Here is a 19700-nt window from a genome sequence, read left to right on the forward strand (position 1 = left end):
TTTTTAAAAAAAAAATAAGCACGGACAAACGTGGATTTGGGTGGGAAAAAACGTTGGAGTTGAGAGTGGTGGTCCCAATGCAGTACGTAGAAAGGAAATAATAATAAGCCTCGCATGAAACGGCACCATATATTATGCAACGTTTGTGCTATGACAACTCATTTCTGAAGAGTTATTCTTTCTTCACTTTACTTCATCACTTCGCTCTCGTCTTCTTCAGCATTCCATTTTTCTCCTTTCATCAATCTTTCTGCGCATCCATGGTGAACAGAATTCCTAGCTATGCCTCCAAATATCATGTTTGTATCCCTTTCTTCACTCTCTATTTTCTCATTTTCTATAATTCCTTTCATTTAGATGCTTTATTGTCTTGTCTTCTTCGTCTCCTTCCATTTTTTTTGAAATCGTATCGCAACGATAGTTCAGAATTGAACTTAGATGATAGTGTGTTTGCATGTATGGAATTGGATGTCGAGGCCTGGAATTAGCCGTCGTTGATCTATTTTTGTGTGTACAAATAGTAGAAGTGACATTTTAATTTGGGAAATTCAGTCGATGTTCGGTTACTGATACATTCTTTGATAAATGAGCGTCGTTCTTGCCTGCTTTTCTGCCGCAGCCAAACACGAGAATGTGGAGGCAGATTTTATTTTATTTTATTTTTCTTTATGATAAATAGATGGACTTTTGTGTATATGGATGTTTGAAGCAATATTTGTAAGACTATTTTATGCTGTAATATTGACAGAAACAACAGGGAAAGTCAGCGACAGAGGTTAGTAGAAGATCTTTGAAGACCAAGATTAAAGTGTTGGCAGATAAATACCATGCCGAGAGAGGGGTATCAGTTAAAGTAAGGGCTTTTTTCTTAATATTTTTAACAAGAAGTTTGCATTTTTTAAATTTATTTTCTGGCATATACAAAACTACTTGCCTCTTGAGCAGATTTATATTTTCTAAAAAGTTATCTCCTGGACAGCCAACCTATGCACTCTCAATGAGTAGATAAAATATGAGAAAGCATTTCTCAATTGTTTCTATTTTTTTTTAATTGATAGATTTTCTATCAGGAATTGTTTATTGAGTAGTGTGAAGTTGTTGCGTAAAATAATTTTTGAACCAAGAAAAATTAGACCGAAAAGTCCTCTAACTTCACAATTGCATGACTTGATTGTTGAAAATGTTTTTTGTCCCTTTTATCATCGGCAATGTTATTAGTTTGCCTAAAGTTTAACAAGTGCAAATTAAAACATATTGCAATTTGCTCTTGAAATCTGTAGTATGACAATATATACAATATATGTTTAGTGTAAGTCACATTTACAACAAAACGATTAATTTTTTGGAAATTGATGAACAAAAGCATCAGAGACAGGACACCCCAATAATGGTGCCACCTCAAGCTCTACCTATCATATGCAGCATATCTAGAATAAAATATAAAAGAAAATCACGCAGGGTCAAACCAAAACTCATGATCAAAATTACGCAAACCTGAAAACAGGCAGTCTTAAACAATTTCTAAAACAATTGTTTTAGTTAGGAACATGATCCCACCAACCAAAGTTAAGTGTATTATTCAATCCATGCTTAGCTAACTTATTTGCACAAGAATTTTCTTCCTTAAAAAGTGAAGATCATAGGAAAACAAATAGGTAAACATTTTCTCCAACTCCACACGAAGGCGCCAAAGGGCATTATTTTCCTCATGGAAAGCCTAGAGGACTAACTATGGGTCACATTCAAGCTCAAAGTTATTCCAACCATCTCTTTCCGCATGCCCCAAAGCAAACATAACTGTTAAAATTTCAGCAGCAAGTGCAGAACCCACCCCAATGTAAGTTGAGAAGCCATCAAGGAAATTACTTATATTGTCTTGAAAAATACCACCATAGGACGGGTGCTCAAGATTACCACCAGAAACCTCATCATTGTTGCATTGCATGCAATCATCTGAAGGAGGAAACCGGTTAATTTCCAAAATTTTAGGAGCCGGAGGAGGACAATTAGGGATTAAAAAAATTATAGAATTCTAAGATCATTCATAGAAACAACCCTGTACGCCCAGAAAGAAGACCCTGAGGTAGCCATTTCCAACTAAGTATTCGCAAAAGCCTGACCAATTGATAATGCTTTATTGGCCAATCTCAGAGTTCCTCGTATACCAAGTTAACCATATGATATGAATCACTTTCAATAAGGTAACAACAACCAATTGATTATTACGTGAGGAATGAAGGAAGTTCAAGATAGTACCTATGGAAACAGACTCGCAGTTCCAGTGAACTAACTTCAAAAGTTATCTCCACGCCACCACAGAGACTACGCAGAGGCCACAATACTTCCACTTTTACATGAATTTTCATCAATAGTCATTCTGTCATGCACAAGTCTCCAAAGAAGGAATGGCCTAGATAGAGGAATCGTTGGAGACCAAATCATTTTCTTACCAGAAAGATATACAACATCAGATTTTACATGAGATATAGCAGCTTTGAAACTCCATATCCCGTCCTTAGCGGGCCTCCAAATGACTTGATCTTGCTGCTCAAGTATCTGAAACCCGAAAGTTTATCTATCACATCCGATAATCTCTTTAAAACGTTTCCAGGAACTTGTAGCAAGTTGGAGCATGTGAAATCTTTTACAGTAGCAGATAGCTTACAGATGAGTATGTTGTTGACAATATCTTGAGGACTTTGCCTCCAAGGTTCGATCATATTGTGGTTGCCATTGAAGAAACGCGTGACTTTGAGACTATGGAGGTGGAAGAACGGCAACATTCACTAGAGGCTCATGAACATATATTGAATGAGCGAAGACAGTACCAAGATCAAGTCTTGAAAGTTAGATCCAGTTTCATAGAAACGGAAAAAGGTCTAATATATTTAACAAAAAAAAGCATAAGGAGGTTCAAGATCAGCAAGAATAAAACTTCAATGACTTTGAAAACCGAAAGAGTCACAAGTCAAATCAAGATGGTGATCAAGAAAAGAGCTGGAAGTTTGACAAAAAGAAGGTGCAAAGAATAAACCCAAGAATCAAGCTAATATGGCACAAGACAACACATCTGATTCAGAGGCAGTGATGTTGATGGCAAGAACAAATGAAGATGAGCTAGAAGAGGCGTCATGGTACCTTGATTCAGGGTGTTTGACGCATATGACTGGAAAAAGAGAATGTTTTGTCAAAATGAAGGAAGTTCTAAATGGAAAAATCAAGTTTGCAGATGATAGAACTTGACTGTAGAGGGTTTTGACAGAGTTGTACTTCGAGATGAAAATGGGAGAGAAGTTGTAATAGATGAAGTCTTATTTGTTCTAGGAATCAGAAGTGGAGGTTGTAGACGCTACTATCTATCGAAGCATGGTAAAAAGCCTAAGATACTTGTGTAACACAAGGCCATACGTGAGTTACAGTGTTGGTCTTGTGAGCAGATACATGCAGAATCCAAGAACATCACACCTGAATGTTGTAAAATGCATTCTAAGGTACATACAAGGCACACACAACTATGGTATTCTTTTTCCACGAAGAAGAGAAGGTGTGGAAATGAGAATAAAATCCTATTCTGATGCAGACTGGTGTGGGGATAAGTGTGATAGGAAAAGCACATGAGGTTATTTGTTCTTTCTTGGAAACTCACCAATATCATGGAGTTCAACCAAGGAACTTGTTGTAGCTTTGAGCTCTTGTGGAGCAGAGTACATAACAGCATGTGAGGCAACATGTCAATCTATATGGCTAAAGTCTGTGATGGAGGGATTGAAGATGAAATTGGTAGGAAATACAACTTTGTATTGACAAAACATCTGCAATAGATCTAACTAAACACCCTGATTCTCATGGAAGAAGTAAACATATTGAAACAAAATTCCATTATATCCGTGATCAAGTGAAGAATGAAAGGAAGGAGCTGTGCCATTGCAAGTCGGAAATACAATTAGCTGATCTTCTAACCAAGGCTCTGAAGTTTGAAAGATTCAAGAGTCTTAGGAAACTTATTGGTGTTGTTGGAACAATCTAGTTTGTCTTAGGGAGGTGTATTAGAATGTTTTAGAATGTTACGTGTTGTTAAGCCAAACGAGTAAAGCTATTAATGACATCTGCCCTACTATTCCTTTTCTATAGCTTTTGTTTTCAGTTTTATACTTTGTATATACTGGTTGACCCTTATATAAATAAGGGTGTTGCTCTGTTTTAAGTAATACAGAAAATACATGAACGTTACCTTTCTATCTTGTGCCAGAGTCCTTTACAATCTCCTAACGCCCAACCTACATCATGAACTTCAGGTATGAATCTAGCCAAAGAAGGACATAGAGAACGAGACTTGTATTTATTTAATTGAGTTATGTGCTTAAAAAACCTAGCACGCATCAGCTGAACCCATTGAGAATCAGAGAACAGTCAATCATTAAGTTTCATTAATCTTCATTAACCTTTATTAATAGCATATACAGAGCACATAAAAGACTAATATGGAAGGCAAGTCATCCAATCTTGCTAATGCAATAAAATTGTATAGTTGTCCAAGTTAATCAAATCAACCAATTATGAACACAAATGTATGACCACATATATACACATATAAAGCCTGAGTAGGGGGGCTAAGGTCCTTGCATGCCCCCTTTTAGTACACTCCTAATTGAGAATGACTTGTTTTGAATACTCTTAATTAGAATGAAATTAATTTGAGTTATGTTTGCACAGGAAAAGGTTCATAGACATTGGAGGAATCTTGAGCCTGTTTTTCCAACGACTAAGAGAGTATTATCAGGGAATGAGTATTTGCAGGTAGGGGAAAACGTCAATAAGCTGTCTTTGAGAATTGACAATCCTTTATGTAAATTCAATGGGTTCCCTGAAGCTACACTAGAGGAGGATCAATTCAATGATGTGGAAATATCAGCAGCAGAAAGTACTAGGATTCCAAAAGAGGAAAAACTACCAACATATACGGCTTGGGTATATGTGGCCAGGTGTGTTTGACTTTGAGGTTTCATAAACTAATCTTCTGTCCAGATAGATGTCCAATACGATTTTTGTCATTGGAAAAAATTACGCACTTCTTGATTTATATTTTCTTTTAAATTAGAAAACATTATTGATAAATTCGTTTGCAGATTGTATTTTTTGATTTTTCAAAATTTTCATCACTGAACAGAAATGAGAAAATGGCTAAAGATCAATCGGTTATTGGAAAATACCAGATGTACTATGACAAAGATAGAGGTGAAATGATGATATGCAGTGATAATGAGGAAGAGATACCAAATACCCAGAATGTTGAACATGAATTCACTGAGGCTGAAGACCAAATTCTGAGGTAAATTAAGATGTGGACTTTCATGTAGTAGTTCTAGTTGTTTATGAAGAAAAAGGGAATTACAACAAGAGCTGAAGATCCTTATTGAAATTTTTGTTGTGGGTCATATATAAATTCTTAATTTACATATTTGTTTGCTGAACAAAATAGGGGACCTATTGTGGTTTTCCTTCCGCAAGTAATAGGAAATAAGATCTTTATCATCATCACACAACATATCTAAATTGAATACCAAATTTTATACTTATTGGGTATCATTTTTGTACTCTATTCAAATGTTTGAAGCTTCTCTATTCTGGAATTACTATCTCGACTCTTGAATATTAGGATGACACTCGAGGAATATGGGACTACTAAGGAGGTATTGGGTATCATTGAAGAGATTTTTGAGACTGACGATTCACAAATTCAGGTAATCTAGAGTAACTTAAGGACGTGAATATATATTTGATGCTCATTAATCATATTTAATTATTCATGGATATTTTGAACTATCATCTTTATGTTTTGGAGATTTTTTTTTCTTCATTAAAATGTGCAGGAGAGGTATGAAAAACTAAAGGAAAAGAGTATGGAGAGTCTGGATCAACATTCTAAAGATTGTCATTGTAAAGGATGTCAGAAACATTTTGGAGTATGTTTAAAGAAAGGTCTGGGTGGGACTTTAGAAACTTTTGATAAAATCTTCTGTCGTCGATGTTTGGTACATACTAAAACATTATCTTAAGATTCTTGTCACTCCCATTATGTTTACTATGATATTAAATATTTTGTATCTATCTATGCTTTTACAATTTTCTTGGGCAGATCTTTGACTGTGCTATCCATGGCACTGATCAACCTTTAATATATCTTGTAAGTAGAAATGTTTTATGTTCTTTTTAATTTAATGTGTTCCCAATTCCATCAATAAATTAATTTGATGATTTACTTCCCAGAGCGAAAAACATGTCTGCTCTGAACCTGAAGTTGGTAGGAAACCATGCAGTGATCAATGTTACCTTCTGGTATTCTTCTTCTTGTTCTTGGTTGTTCTATTAACTTGTGCAATGATACTATTTTTATTAAAATTAGCAATATTGAATTAATAAGGGTTAGTAAACATTAATGAAACCTAACAAGAATTAATAATTGTTATTTAGTAAATGTGACTTCCAATAAACATATTATAAATATATGTATTTATATATTGTCATATTATTATAGAATTTGAGGACTTTCGATTATTATCATTGTCAGATACTTTTATTTTTATGTGTAAAGACAACAAATATTTTTGCAGTAGTATTATTTGTCAAAATGTTATTTATCATATGTCAGATATTTAAATATTATAAAGCAAAACAAAAACATCCCTTCCTAAATAGATTTCTGGATGCGTCCTTAATAAAAAGTAATTTGTTAACTTGTATTGACATAAATTCGTCGATGATAAATGTTTTCCATCCATTTAAGAAAATTAAATGTACAGATATACTTGCTAAAGCACCACTTTATCTACTTTCGTTACATGTTTGATGAAAAAACAATGTAAAAGGCTTTGAATTGATCTCCCTTTCATTTTCTCTTGGTTAAAGGATGTCAGGATTTCGTTTAATAAATTTAGCTCATTGATCTTTTCAGGATAAAGGGATTACACCAATGGAAGAGGACACGACATTGCCTCCTAATGAGCCTCAGAGTTCTTGTGAGCTGAAGAGAACCTCAGATGATATAATTATCGATATTGGCAATCATTACAGTGAACTAAATTTGGATGCTAGTGACAATGAAAATCACACAACATCTAGCGCATCTTTGGAAAGTCTTGGTGAACATGCTTCAAAGAAATTACCAGTTTCTGGTAGCTTTGACCATGGTGAGCGGGACAAAGGAGTTATGAATGGACAAGAAGATCTTACAATGGAGATAGAATTTAATGAGATGCCCATTTCAAAGGACGTGCAAACTGATAAGATGATGATTGACTCAGATTGGAGACCTCTAGAGAGGGATTTATATTTGAAGGGAGTAGAAATGTTTGGAAAAAATAGGTATGGAGCTTTCTCACTCTTAAAAAACACTTGGATCGTGTTCAATAATTAGGTTATTATTATTCTTCTTCTGAAAAATTTGTATTGGGTTGAGAAGTGGCAGAACCAAATTATGCTTATACTGTGTGTATGATGTGGATGTGTTGCTTTATATTTGTTATGTGTTTTGTTGTTATCCTGAAGCCAGTTAATCCTAAAATCATGGACAAGGAGACATTTTATAAACATAATCATGGACAATGATACATTTTATACACATGTTTTCCTTGATATCTTCAACAAATTATGATTGTTTTTTGTTTGTTTTTGCTTATGCTGTGCTTCCCACGCTTTGCAGTTGCCTCATAGCCGCTACTTTTTTTCATGGCTTGAAGACTTGCTTGCAAGTAGCAAGCTATATGTTTTCTGGTGGAGAGTCAATGATCCATGGATCCACAACAAATTCAATCGTGGATAGAAATGAAAATATCAATGCAGAGTTCACAGTGAGAGTTATTACAAGCATTTGTTTCCCTGTTTTATTTGTTTTCTTCTATTGACATAATTTTTCTAGAGATGTGGGGGTTGTTTGATGATGATGGAAAATTTATTCTTCCACCAATATTGTGTAAAATAATTATAATACAATTTATTGAGTAAACAAATTTGAATAGGGAACATTAATATATCTTGAAATGTCTTGCACTTGCTCAAATAGTATCAACTTTAGTAGTTGATAATTTTATAATTATTATTATTATTTAGGGGCTTTGGTATTTTGTGCTTCCTAATAGGGGAGGGTATTTTCTTGTATCACACTTGTCTAACTGAACTTCATAGATCAATTCAAAGGAAAACATAATCGCTGAATGTTCAGTTTTTTGTACTTCGAACATAATTTTCGCAATGTTTTGTACTTTAAATTTGGGTTAATTTGCTAGGACCTAGAAATGTCATCAAGATCAAGATCACAACGGAAAAAGGGAAAACCTAGGAAGTTCAACTATACTCGAAAGTCTGCCGGTCTGCCCCCTAGATGGAGAAAAATTGCTTATGGGCAAAACATGTGCAATAAGCAATATACTCCTTGTGGATGTCATGGAATGTGTGGAAAGGAATGCTCTTGTCTTCTTAATGGAACTTGCTGTGAAAAATATTGTGGGTATGTGAATTTTCATTTAGTTATGTCTCTAATCCTTCTTTCTATTAAAGAAATAGATCAACAATTGCACCATATTTTAAATTTCTCATCACCATGTGTTGCCCAATTTAAATTACGTAGTTATAACAATCTTTATGGGGTATCTAATTTGAATATTCAATTGCAACAAGGATATTTTATATTTGCCATGGTCATGTATTGGCCTTTCTGAAGTACTTTGTTAACAATCTTTTTGGGGTATTTAATTTAAAGATTCATGTCCAACAAGAGTGATCTACATGATTATTTTATATGTTTTTTCCCAAGTACTTTAACTCAAAAGGAAAGAAACAAGATTTTTCTTGGAGTGCTACAAGAGACATGTGGACAGAAAGCTTTTAAAAAAATCCATGCTTAGCAAAGCATGAAAATGCGTTCTCAACATAAGGTTTTCTTGCTTCTATTTTTAGGTGTTCAAAGATATGCACAAATCGATTCAGAGGATGTCATTGTACCAAGAGTCAATGCAGAAGTCGATTATGTCCGTGCTTTGCAGCCAATCGTGAATGTGACCCAGATGTCTGTCGAAATTGTTGGGTTAGGTAATGTCATTATTTTTTATCTCTAACTTCATTTTACTTAGCTCTCTTAATATATTTCCTTCATTGTACTTCAGGTTGTTGAGAAAGACATAACTAAGGCAAATAGTTTGATCCTAATAATAATTAGGTAGCATATGTTAATTCAAGAAGATGAATCATATTTGGGGTTATATTTTGGGTTGAACATAGTGAAAACTATGATATTTGTCTCTTTGAATATACATATAGAATTATCTATTTATAATAGAAGAAATATGAACTAGGTTCAAAATACAAATAAGAAATAATAACAAACTAACTAAAGATAAAAGATAAAGATAATATATTTAACACTTCCCTCAAGCTAGTGCATACAAATTGTATGTATCAAGCTTCTTAGTAATATAATCCCTTAGTGAAAATATCTCTTTTTGCACAGTAATACCAAATAGTTAATGATTTGCGACATCAACATAAAAGACGAAATACCAATATAGAAGATTCTCTTGAGTAACAAATCTCGGAGGTTGCTCCATATAAATCTCTTGCAAATCGCAGGTAATGAATGCATTATTGACATTCAATGGATAAAGAGGTCATTATTGAAGAGCCACCACGTGTTAGGTTCTTTTATGCAGAGAACCGTAACAGATGACTCTCCTCTATCACAACACTCAAACAGTAGCAAAGAAATGAATGTATATGTATTTCATTAATTCTGTAAAGTGTGTAAAACAGAATTACAAGTCAATGTCCCAAGGAAGCCTCCCTTCCTCCACTGGAAAAGTCCAGTCTATTCCCAAAAGTAAAATATTTGATGAACCTCTCACCACTTATTATGTTATTATTTATACTCCCCTTTCCCTCTAACAAACTTCTAACAAACATTCCCTCTTAATTTTCCTTCCCGCCTTTATTTCTCCTTACATACACTTTTATTCCCCTATCAATACCCCCCTCCATCTCAGCAACCTTGTCCTCAAGGTTGAAATTCGGAAACTGTTGCTTGATGTACAACTCCTCTTTCCAGGTTGCTCCTTCTACTCCACCCTCTTGCCATTGGATCAGAACTTGGGATACCTCCTCTCCTTGTTGATTTTTGTCTCGCCTTTGTAATACCTTAAAGGTCTATATAATGGACCTTGCACCTGTAATTCCTCTGGCAATTTCCGTTCCACCTTATTCTTCCCCACAACTTTCTTCAATTGTGACACATGAAAAACCGGGTGTATTTTGGTTATCACTGGCAGCTGCAATTTAAAAGCCACTAGACCCACTTGTTTCTCAACCAAGAAGGGTCCGTAGTATCGAGCAGATAGCTTGGGATGCAGTCTAGTTGGCATTGACACTTGCCTATGGGGTCTTATCTTAAGGAAGACCCAATCTCCTTCTTTCACACTGAACTCCTTCCTCTTTCTATTCTCATATTGCACCATCCGCTCTTGTGCTCTAGTCAGGTGATGTTGCAATTGCTTGAGAGCTTCATCCCGCGTCTGTAAGTCCTGTGCCACCGCTTCTACCAATGTTTCTCCTGGAATAAATCTGTTTAATACTAGCAGGGGTCTACCATAAACCGTTTCAAAAGGAGTGCATTTTGCTGCTCCCTGGTAACTGGTATTATACCAGTATTCAGCCCATAGTAACACAGTGTTCCAAGCCTTAGGTTGTTCTGAACAGAAACACCGTAAATAGGTCTCCAATATCCTATTCAATAACTCAGTTTGTCCGTCCGTTTCTGGGTGATATGCGGTGCTCATTCTTAATTTGGTGCCTTGAATTATGAAAAACTCCTTCCAAAATGTACTAATAAAAAGAGGATCCCGGTCGCTAACAATTGATATTGGTATCCTGTGTAGGCGCACCACTTCTCTTACGAAAATTTCTACAATTACCTTTGCTGTATAAGGATGCTTTATGGGAATAAAGTGCCCATATTTGCTCAACCTATCCATCACCACCATTATCGTTTCAAACCCTTGAGATTTTGGCAATTTAACCACAAAATCCATGCTTACTTCTTCCCAGATTGCCCTGGGGATAGGCAAAGGCTGCAAAAGTCCCTAGGGAGATGATGCCATATATTTGTGTTGTTGATAGACTAAACAAGAAGCTACATAGTCTGTCACCCTCTTCTTCATACCCTTCCAATGAAAATCCTGGGCAAGTCTTCTATATGTTCTGTATACCCCCAAGTGTCCTCCTATAGTAGAATCATGGAATTATGCTAAAATCTTGGGTATCCATTCAGACTTTTCTGAAAGCACGAGCCTTCCCTTAAAGTGTAACCTCTCGTTCTCCATGGTATAAGCATGATGGGAATCAGGATCATTCTCTATCTCTTCCATTATTTTTTTCAGCCCTTCGTCCTTCTCCACTTCCTCTATTAACTCTTGAAAATCAGGCCAATATGGTCTGGATATCACTTGTAACGTCTTATCCCCTTCTCCCCCATCTTCACCTTTCCTAGACAATCCATCAACCACCCTGTTTGAAGCTCCCGTCCTATAATATATATCAAACTCATATCCCATGAGTTTAGCTAGCTAGTTTTGCTGGTTTTGAGTTGTTATGCGATGTTCCAACAAATGCTTCAGGCTTTTCTAGTTTGTAAAAACACTGAAGCGCCTTCCCACAGATACGGACGCCAATGTTGAATGGCCAGCACAAGGGCCATCAACTCCTTCTCATACACTGACTTTCCCAATGAACATTCTGACAATGCCTTGCTATAATAAGTTATGGGTTTCTTGTTTTGCGACAATACAACCCCTATTCCCTTCTCGGAAGCATCACATTCCACTTGAAACGCCTGTGAAAAATCAGGCAGAGCTAGTACAGGAGCAGTGGTGACTGCCTTCTTCAGTGCTTGCATGGCTGCCTCCCCCATCACTGTCCACTCAAACTTTCCCTTTTTCAAGAGATTTGTGAGAGGTCTCACGATCTTCCCATAATCCTTTACAAACCTTCTATAATAACCGGTGAGTGCCAAGAAACCTCTCAGCTCTTTGATACATCTGGGTGTCGGCCAATCAGTCACCGCTGGCACCTTCTCGCCATCCATCTCCACCCCTTGCTTCGATATCATATGGCCCAAATAACGAATCAGCCTCCTGCCGAACTCGCACTTCTTCTTGTTTGCAAACAGCTTGTGCTGCTTCAGCACCTCCATCACCTATCTAAGGCCATTTTCATGAGCTTCCCACAATTTGCTGTACACCAGGATGTCGTCAAAGAAGACCAGCACGCTCTTCCTCAAGAAGGGTCTCAACAATGAATTCATCATATCCTGGAAGGTGGCAGGAGCGTTCGTGAGGCCGAATGGAATTATGAGGAATTCGTAATGTCTGACATGAGTCCAAAATGCTGTTTTTTGGACATCTTCTTCCTTCATCCGTATTTGGTGGTACCCTACTTTAAGGTCCACCTTGGAAAAATAATCTGCTTCATGAAGCTCATCCAGTAGCTCTTCAATCACTGATATCAAGTATTTGTTTGGGACAGTAACTCTGTTTAGAGCTCTATAATCAATATAGAAACGCCAGCTCCCATCTTTTTTTTAACTAAAATAATTGGGCTAGAATATGGCCTGTTACTGGGCCTAATAATGCCCAAGCCCATCATCTCTTGCACCTGTCTCTCTATTTCAGCTTTCATCAAGTGAGGATATCTATAGGGCCTCACATTCACGGGTTGGGTGCCCTCTTTGAGGGTTATCTGATGATCGACCCGCCTGACAGGAGGAAGTCCCTGCACTTCCTGGAACACCACCTCGAACTCCTCCAAGATCTCCTCTAGATTTTTCCTCTGCATGGGCGTTAAATCTTCTTCTCTTGAATTTTCCTCTACTATTTCAGCTTTATTCAGGCTCCACACCACCGCCAGTGTCTCTATCTCGATTTCCTTTTGCAGCATTTTAGGGGTAATTATTTTTCTCATTAATGTGTTTTCCCCCTTATCACCACCTTAGCATCCGTCGGCCCATATTTCAATGTCATCTTCTTCTAATCCACCTTTATCTCTCCCAATTTCGCCAACCACTCAACTCCTAACACTACATCCACTCCATCTAACTCAAAAATATAAAAATTCTCTCGAATCTCCGCTCCCTCCAGTGTCACAAACAACCCCCTGCAACACCCTTGTGTCACCTTTCTCTGGCCATCTCCCAAACATACCCGATATGGTGTCGTCTGCTCTTTCTCTAACCTCAATTTGTCGACCAAGTGTGTCGAAATGAAATTGTGACTCGCCCCGCTGTCGATCAGCACGATGATCCTCCGGTCTCGAATCCATCCGACCAACTTCATGGTGTTGGATTGTGTCACCCCCCGACTGAATACACCGACAATTCCATGCAACGCTGCTCTGCCTCCTCTCCCGTTTCCGCCTCTTCCTCGTCGTCATAGGCTCCCATAATCATCACCTTGAGACTCCTCTCTGCGCAGCGATGCCCTGGACTATAAGGTCCTCCACAGTGAAAACAACGACCCTCCTCTCTCCTTTTGAGGTATTTCGGATATGGCAGCGTTCGCACTCCGCGATTGGGCTCGCCACCGCCTGACGTACTTTCGACTTTTGAACCAGCGACTCTAGTCGCCGCTTCTTTCTTCTGACCTTGACCTCCGCCGTTGTTCGCGCGCCCCTCTGATGACCCCTGATAAGTCTTCGTTCTAGCTATCGTGCCTGCACTGGCTGCATACTTCCCCCACGTTAGTCCTCCTTTACTCACCGCACCGCCTCTGGTCACCCTCGCCACCAATCCCGATTGCTCCACGTCCCGAGCCCTTTCCATCGCGGTTAACATGTCGCGAGGATCGTAAGGCCGAACGAGATCCCTCAATTCTTCTTGGAGACCCGCAAAAAAATACCCAAGCAGTTGTTCCTCCGTCATGCTAGTTGCTTGAGCCACCAGGATTTCAAATTCCCGCACATATTCCTTCACCGATTCCCTCTGTCGCACCGCCGCCAATTTTTCGAAGATCGTTCCCCGGTGTCTACCTCCGAACCTCCTGACCATCGCCTCCTTCAATGTCGCCCAGGTAGGCTTCTTAACCTTCTTCCGCCAAAAGCGAAACCAATAGTTCGCTCCCCCTTCTATACAGATGTACACCAGCTTCATCTTCTCTGCTCTAGCGATCCATCCCAACGGATCGGTCCCTTCGAAAGTGGGTAATTCCACTCTCTTCATCTAGCTCCTCTGAACGTCATCGTGTTCTTCCTACGATTCCTCCTCAGATTCATCCTCCTCCGTATCCCAACTTCCATTCATCGAATGACTGCCTTCAGAACTCCTCCCCTGGTTCCCTCTTCTCCCACGGTCGCCGTTAACGTTTCGTCTCCCCTGGTCGCGATTCACGTTTCAAGCCATTCCCCTCATCTCTGCTCGAAGCTCCTCCAACGTTGCTTCCATGGAATTGAACCTCCTCCAATGTTGCTCCCATGGAATCGAATCTTCCCTGCTCTCCCTGCTCTCCATCTTGTCTCTCCTCCAATCTGGATCAGACAAGTCGGACCAAATTTGTTAGGTTCTTTTATGCAGAGAACCGTAACAGATGACTCTCCTCTCTCACAACACTCAAATAGTAGCAAAGAAATGAATGTATACGTATTTCGTTAATTTTGTAAAGTGTGTAAAACAGAATTACAAGTCAATGTCCCAAGGAAGTCTCCCTTCCTCTACTGGAAAAGTCCAGTCTATTCCCAAAAGTAAAATATCTGATGAACCTCTCACCACTTATTCTGTTATTATTTATACTCCCATTTCCCCCTAACAAACTTCTAACAGACATTCCCTCTTAATTTTCCTTCCCGCCTTTATTTCTCCTTACATACACTTTTATTCCCCTATCACCACGACTATAAATAAACTAACAAAAATCATTTTTGTCCACGGGAGAAAAAGCATATATAGACGAGTTAAACACAATTGTGATAGAAGAAATGTGAGAAGAGATAGCAGTGCAAGAAACGATATATAAACATGAGAGAAACCTTAAAAATTCAAGATTCTTCAATTAAGGCACTTGAAAAATGAAAGAAAGCAACATTGATGCTCTGAATAGCTACTTGAGAGGAGACTAGACGTGTGGCCATGCACGAAAAACCTGCGCTTTAAATCACTACAAGACGTGACACCACACAAGACGAAATATGGAACAAATCCACAACTTCAAAAGGCGCTGAGAGTGCGTAGGAGCTCCGATGAAGGTGTCATTAATGACAAGGTGGTCGCTTGGCCGAGACAATCAAAATTGTGTGATTATCGATCGAAAATGAAACTCCGATAATGACAATTGTAGATGACGACACCACCGGAAACCGCGACGGTGGTGTACAATGCCACCATCGACAACAACAAGTGTAGTGGCAGCGATAACAAATTTTTTTTTCTCAAAAAAACCAAACTCTAAATATCATGTTGAATATAATGAAAACTATGTATGAGATTAATCTCAATTATGTTTAATATGTATTTTATTTATAATAAAAGAAATACGAACTAAACCAAAATACAAATAAAAAATAATAATAAACTAAGTAAAAATAAAAGATGAAGTAAAATAAAAATAATATATATAATATTTTAGATATATTTTAGAGACATAAGATACAATTCTCTATTAATTTGGTCTATTGCCCATTTGGATATGTATCTTGGTTTCAGAATATATTCATTTGTTTAAATACTATCTATTAATTTCAGAATAGTTGTATTAACCACTTCAAACTTTGAGTCTATGGAATTGATTAGCATTTTTCAAGATTTTAAATGTGACATTTTTTGTACAGTTGCGGCGATGGTTCATTAGGGGAGCCACCTCGACGTGGAGATAGCAAATGCGGAAATATGAATATTCTCTTAGGACAAAAAGAGAGGGTTAGTAAAGACTTATTTTATTCTCTTTTAAATTTTTGGTTTTAAAAAATATTTTTCCTAAACGATTTCACATTACTCAACAACCAAAATCCATTAATTTTAAAACATTATTTTAGAAACCAAAAAATAGAAAAGAGATTCAATCTTCCACTTAATTCTTCACTTGTGCTTTGTGCCTTGCGTCATTCTCCTCCAGACTAACCTTATTTAATTAAATTATTTTGAAAATTAAGTAGTTTTTGAAATTAGAAATAAAAAAACTCTATAATCACTGTATGATTTAAATTATTTGTACTTCATTCATGAATAAAATGATAAATATATAAGTATCTTACGTTGTGTTTCTGATATCTATTAGATTCTTTTGGCAAAATCAGACGTTGTAGGATGGGGAGCCTTCGCAAAGGTTGAATTTTTTTTTTTTACTTTTTGTTTTTAAATAATGTGATGACATGCTTTTCTAACTAATTGATAATGCATTTCAGAATCCGATTAACAAAAATGTTTGTCTAGGAGAGTACAAGGGTGAATTAATCCCTCCTAAAGAAGCAGAAAAACGTGGAAAACTATATGATCGTGTCAACACTTCCTTCCTTTTTAACCTCAATAATGAGGCAAGTCTCGACCCTTTCGTTTTTATCAACATTTTCTTTCATGTAAACTAAATTTTCTCTTGATCCTTGTTCTAATGCTTTTTATATGGACATCAGCATTCTTATAATTTCCATAAAGTTGTTTGAATGATTTAAGATCTAAAACATAGTAGTTGTTAGTTGATTTGTACAACATATAGACATTATTTTTCTTTATTTAGCAAACACATGATTGATTCTAGGTAGTGAACGAATAACACTTGAGACCTTACCTCATCAAATGTCTAACTCAATTTCACTAAAAAGTGAGTTATACAATATTTACTCCTACGTAATCTTGAATTACGTGCACATTGAGAAATAGGCTTGTGATTATCTAATTTCTTTCAAAGTATCTTGTGTTCGCTAAAATATTCTATTCTTATTGAATTTCTTTGGTTAAAAGAGTAAATCTCCTATTGTAACTCTGAGATTCAAATGAGGTCCCCTTGTTAAAAATGCTCTTTGAGATCCTTTCAAGCTTTGTGTACATTTTGGTGAGACTAAATTTCAAATCTATGATAGCAAGATTATATTATCTTTGTCATCATTTGTGCTTGGAACCTAAGATATTATGTGGAACAAGTGTGTTATTTTGTAACCCTAACTTGTTCTTTGAAACTATCACGCAACACATCACATATATTAAGTGGAAAATCTTTATTTTGAAACATTAACTTATTCTTTGAAATCATCACTCAACACATCACTTGTGTCCAAGAATAGTTATTTCTTTTCAATGTTGGATCATCATTACATTTGAGGTATTTTTGCTTAAATGAATGTAAAATGAGTTACTTTGATCTTGAGATTCCAAAATAGTTCCATTAGAATCATTATTCATGTTAGAAGTGGAAGTAAAATTATTGTTTTACATCACTAAACGAGAGAGACCTCCATACCACATGCCAAAAAGGAATAGAAATGGCATAAAGGAAATTAATTGTATATTAATTTCGTGTAGAAAAATATACAACAAATATATATATATATATATATATATATATATATATATATATATATATAAAAGCATGATCAACAAATAGTGACCTAACTAACTCTAGCACATGGAACTAACTTTCATTATAAGTATTTACATATGCTAACAATTAGGTCACCATCTTTATACATATAATGCCTATATCCTAATTATTAAATTTATTTATGGTTTAAGATGTGAATATTGTATTTATGCTAAAAGTCATCATGTAATAATTAAGTTTAGTTAAAAGAAAATATTTTTTTTCTCTATTTATTTATATTTGTTTAAAAGCCACAAATACAATTTCATGTTCTTAGTTTCATGTTCTTGACTTTTGTTCAGTCTCAACTGAATGACCATCTCTAGCCTCAAGTTCGTGCCTTGTTTAAACCTCAACAACTTGTTCTCTGTCAAAACTCCAACACGGTCTTGTTTAGACCTCAAGAGCTCGTCCTCTTTCAGGATTACAAAACAATTTTACTTAAGATATTGTCAAAATACCTTTTTACTTGTCGTGAAAGATGTTGTCAAATCTTTCAGTACTACTGACTCTTATTAAAGTTTTAACATATCTCTTTGTCATTAAAGTACTTAAATCTAAGCATAGCTTCCTAATACATTAGGACACTTGGTGTAAACTTTACAACTATATTTTTTGACCTATTACCAATTAAGGTAAATCATGACTAAAGTACCCATTCAGTTCGAACTCTAAAAGTCAAAGAGATACTGTCTGATTAATCATGTTATCTCTGGTGGTCCATTCTATGTTTAATATCTATGCATCAGTTTGACATCTATGTTCAATTTCTTCTTTTGTTCGCAAGTTGACTTTCCTACAATGGGCAATGTGCACTCTATAAAAAAAAGTATCTATGAATCAGTAGAACTACTGATTGTTTGATTAGATATTTGTCAACCTTCCCCATCATCTCTTCCCAAAGAAGTATAATATATTATAATTTTGAAAACAGTTATTGTGAGGTTTTTTTCCTACACATCTCTCATCAACGTACTATTTGTATTTTGATAGTGGGTTATTGATGCACATCGCCTAGGAGACAAATTAAAATTTGCGAACCATTCATCAAAACCCAACTGCTATGCAAAGGTTAGTCCCAATACCCACTTATGTGAACATATGAAACATACTCATTGATGTCAACATAGGAATTGTCAAAATGATTGGACTATTGGATGGGTTTCATAGGTGATGCTTGTTGGAGGAGAACATCGAGTGGGAATATATGCCAAGGAAAACATTGAAGCTGGTGATGAGATTTTTTACGACTATTGGTATGATCTAGAATGTGCACCATCATGGGCTCTTCCACCAGAAGACAATGCTTCCAAAAAAGATGAATTAGGCATTTCTCAGAGCAAGGCAAAGAAGCGTTAGTCTCATTAATGAGCCCTAACTAAGGAATAAGTGTTTACGAATTATGATATCTTCTCTCAAAAACGAAACTTCGATGTCCTATGTGAAACAATCAAGGCCTAATATCATTTGGATAGTAGTTCCAAATGTTAATATGCATAAAATTAGCCTAAACATTATGAATCGAAGTAGGAGCCTCTCTTGTTTTAAACAGTTATTTTCTATTTATTAAATACTAAATTTGGATATTTACATTGATATTGTTACTAAATTGTAACAAAAGAATGTTATTTCAATTCCTATGATTTTTTTTACCATTTATTGTTTTTTTAATTAAAATAAATTGTTTCTTTATAATTTATGGAAAGATGTTTTATGAGATTTGTTTGTGTCGAATGATTTGTTTATGATGAGAATCTAAGTATGAGTCTAAGTCTTATATTGACTACAAATGATAAAGTTGAGTACTAAAGATAAAGACTCATAAATTCATTATTTTAAACGTTTTTTATTGGAGGTGGTGTCAATTCCTTATGTCTGAGTTGAATTCATGTGTCACGGGTGTTGTTTCTCTCTGATGATCTTCTTTCGAAAGATCCAATGATTGGATTATTGGATGGGTTTCATAGGCGATGCTTGTTGGAGGAGAATATTGAGTGGGAATATATACCAAGGAAAACATTGGAGTTGGTGATGCGATTTTTTATGACTATTGGTAATGATCTAGATTGTGCACCATCATGGGCTTTTCCAACAGAAGACAACGCT

The 19700-nt window shown here is 36.2% G+C and overlaps 1 protein-coding gene across 1 annotated transcript; it reads left to right on the forward strand.

The window, feature by feature from the left end:
* The first annotated feature begins 134 nt into the window (after positions 1-134).
* LOC124824418 (histone-lysine N-methyltransferase EZA1-like) lies at positions 135-19178 on the forward strand. The gene is made up of 17 exons (XM_047296846.2): positions 135-299; positions 749-853; positions 4714-4982; positions 5168-5329; positions 5657-5741; positions 5871-6032; positions 6137-6184; positions 6268-6336; positions 6953-7362; positions 7700-7847; positions 8283-8503; positions 8953-9084; positions 15853-15940; positions 16299-16346; positions 16426-16554; positions 18588-18665; positions 18765-19178. Exons 1-17 carry the CDS (start codon positions 135-137, stop codon positions 18951-18953), a joined length of 2508 nt encoding a protein of 835 aa, XP_047152802.1. The 3' UTR covers positions 18954-19178.
* The last annotated feature ends 522 nt before the right edge of the window (positions 19179-19700 follow it).

Source organism: Vigna umbellata, chromosome 10 (assembly GCF_029865625.1).
Source record: "Vigna umbellata cultivar VRB3 chromosome 10, Vumbellata_1.0, whole genome shotgun sequence".
Taxonomy (NCBI): Eukaryota; Viridiplantae; Streptophyta; class Magnoliopsida; order Fabales; family Fabaceae; genus Vigna; species Vigna umbellata.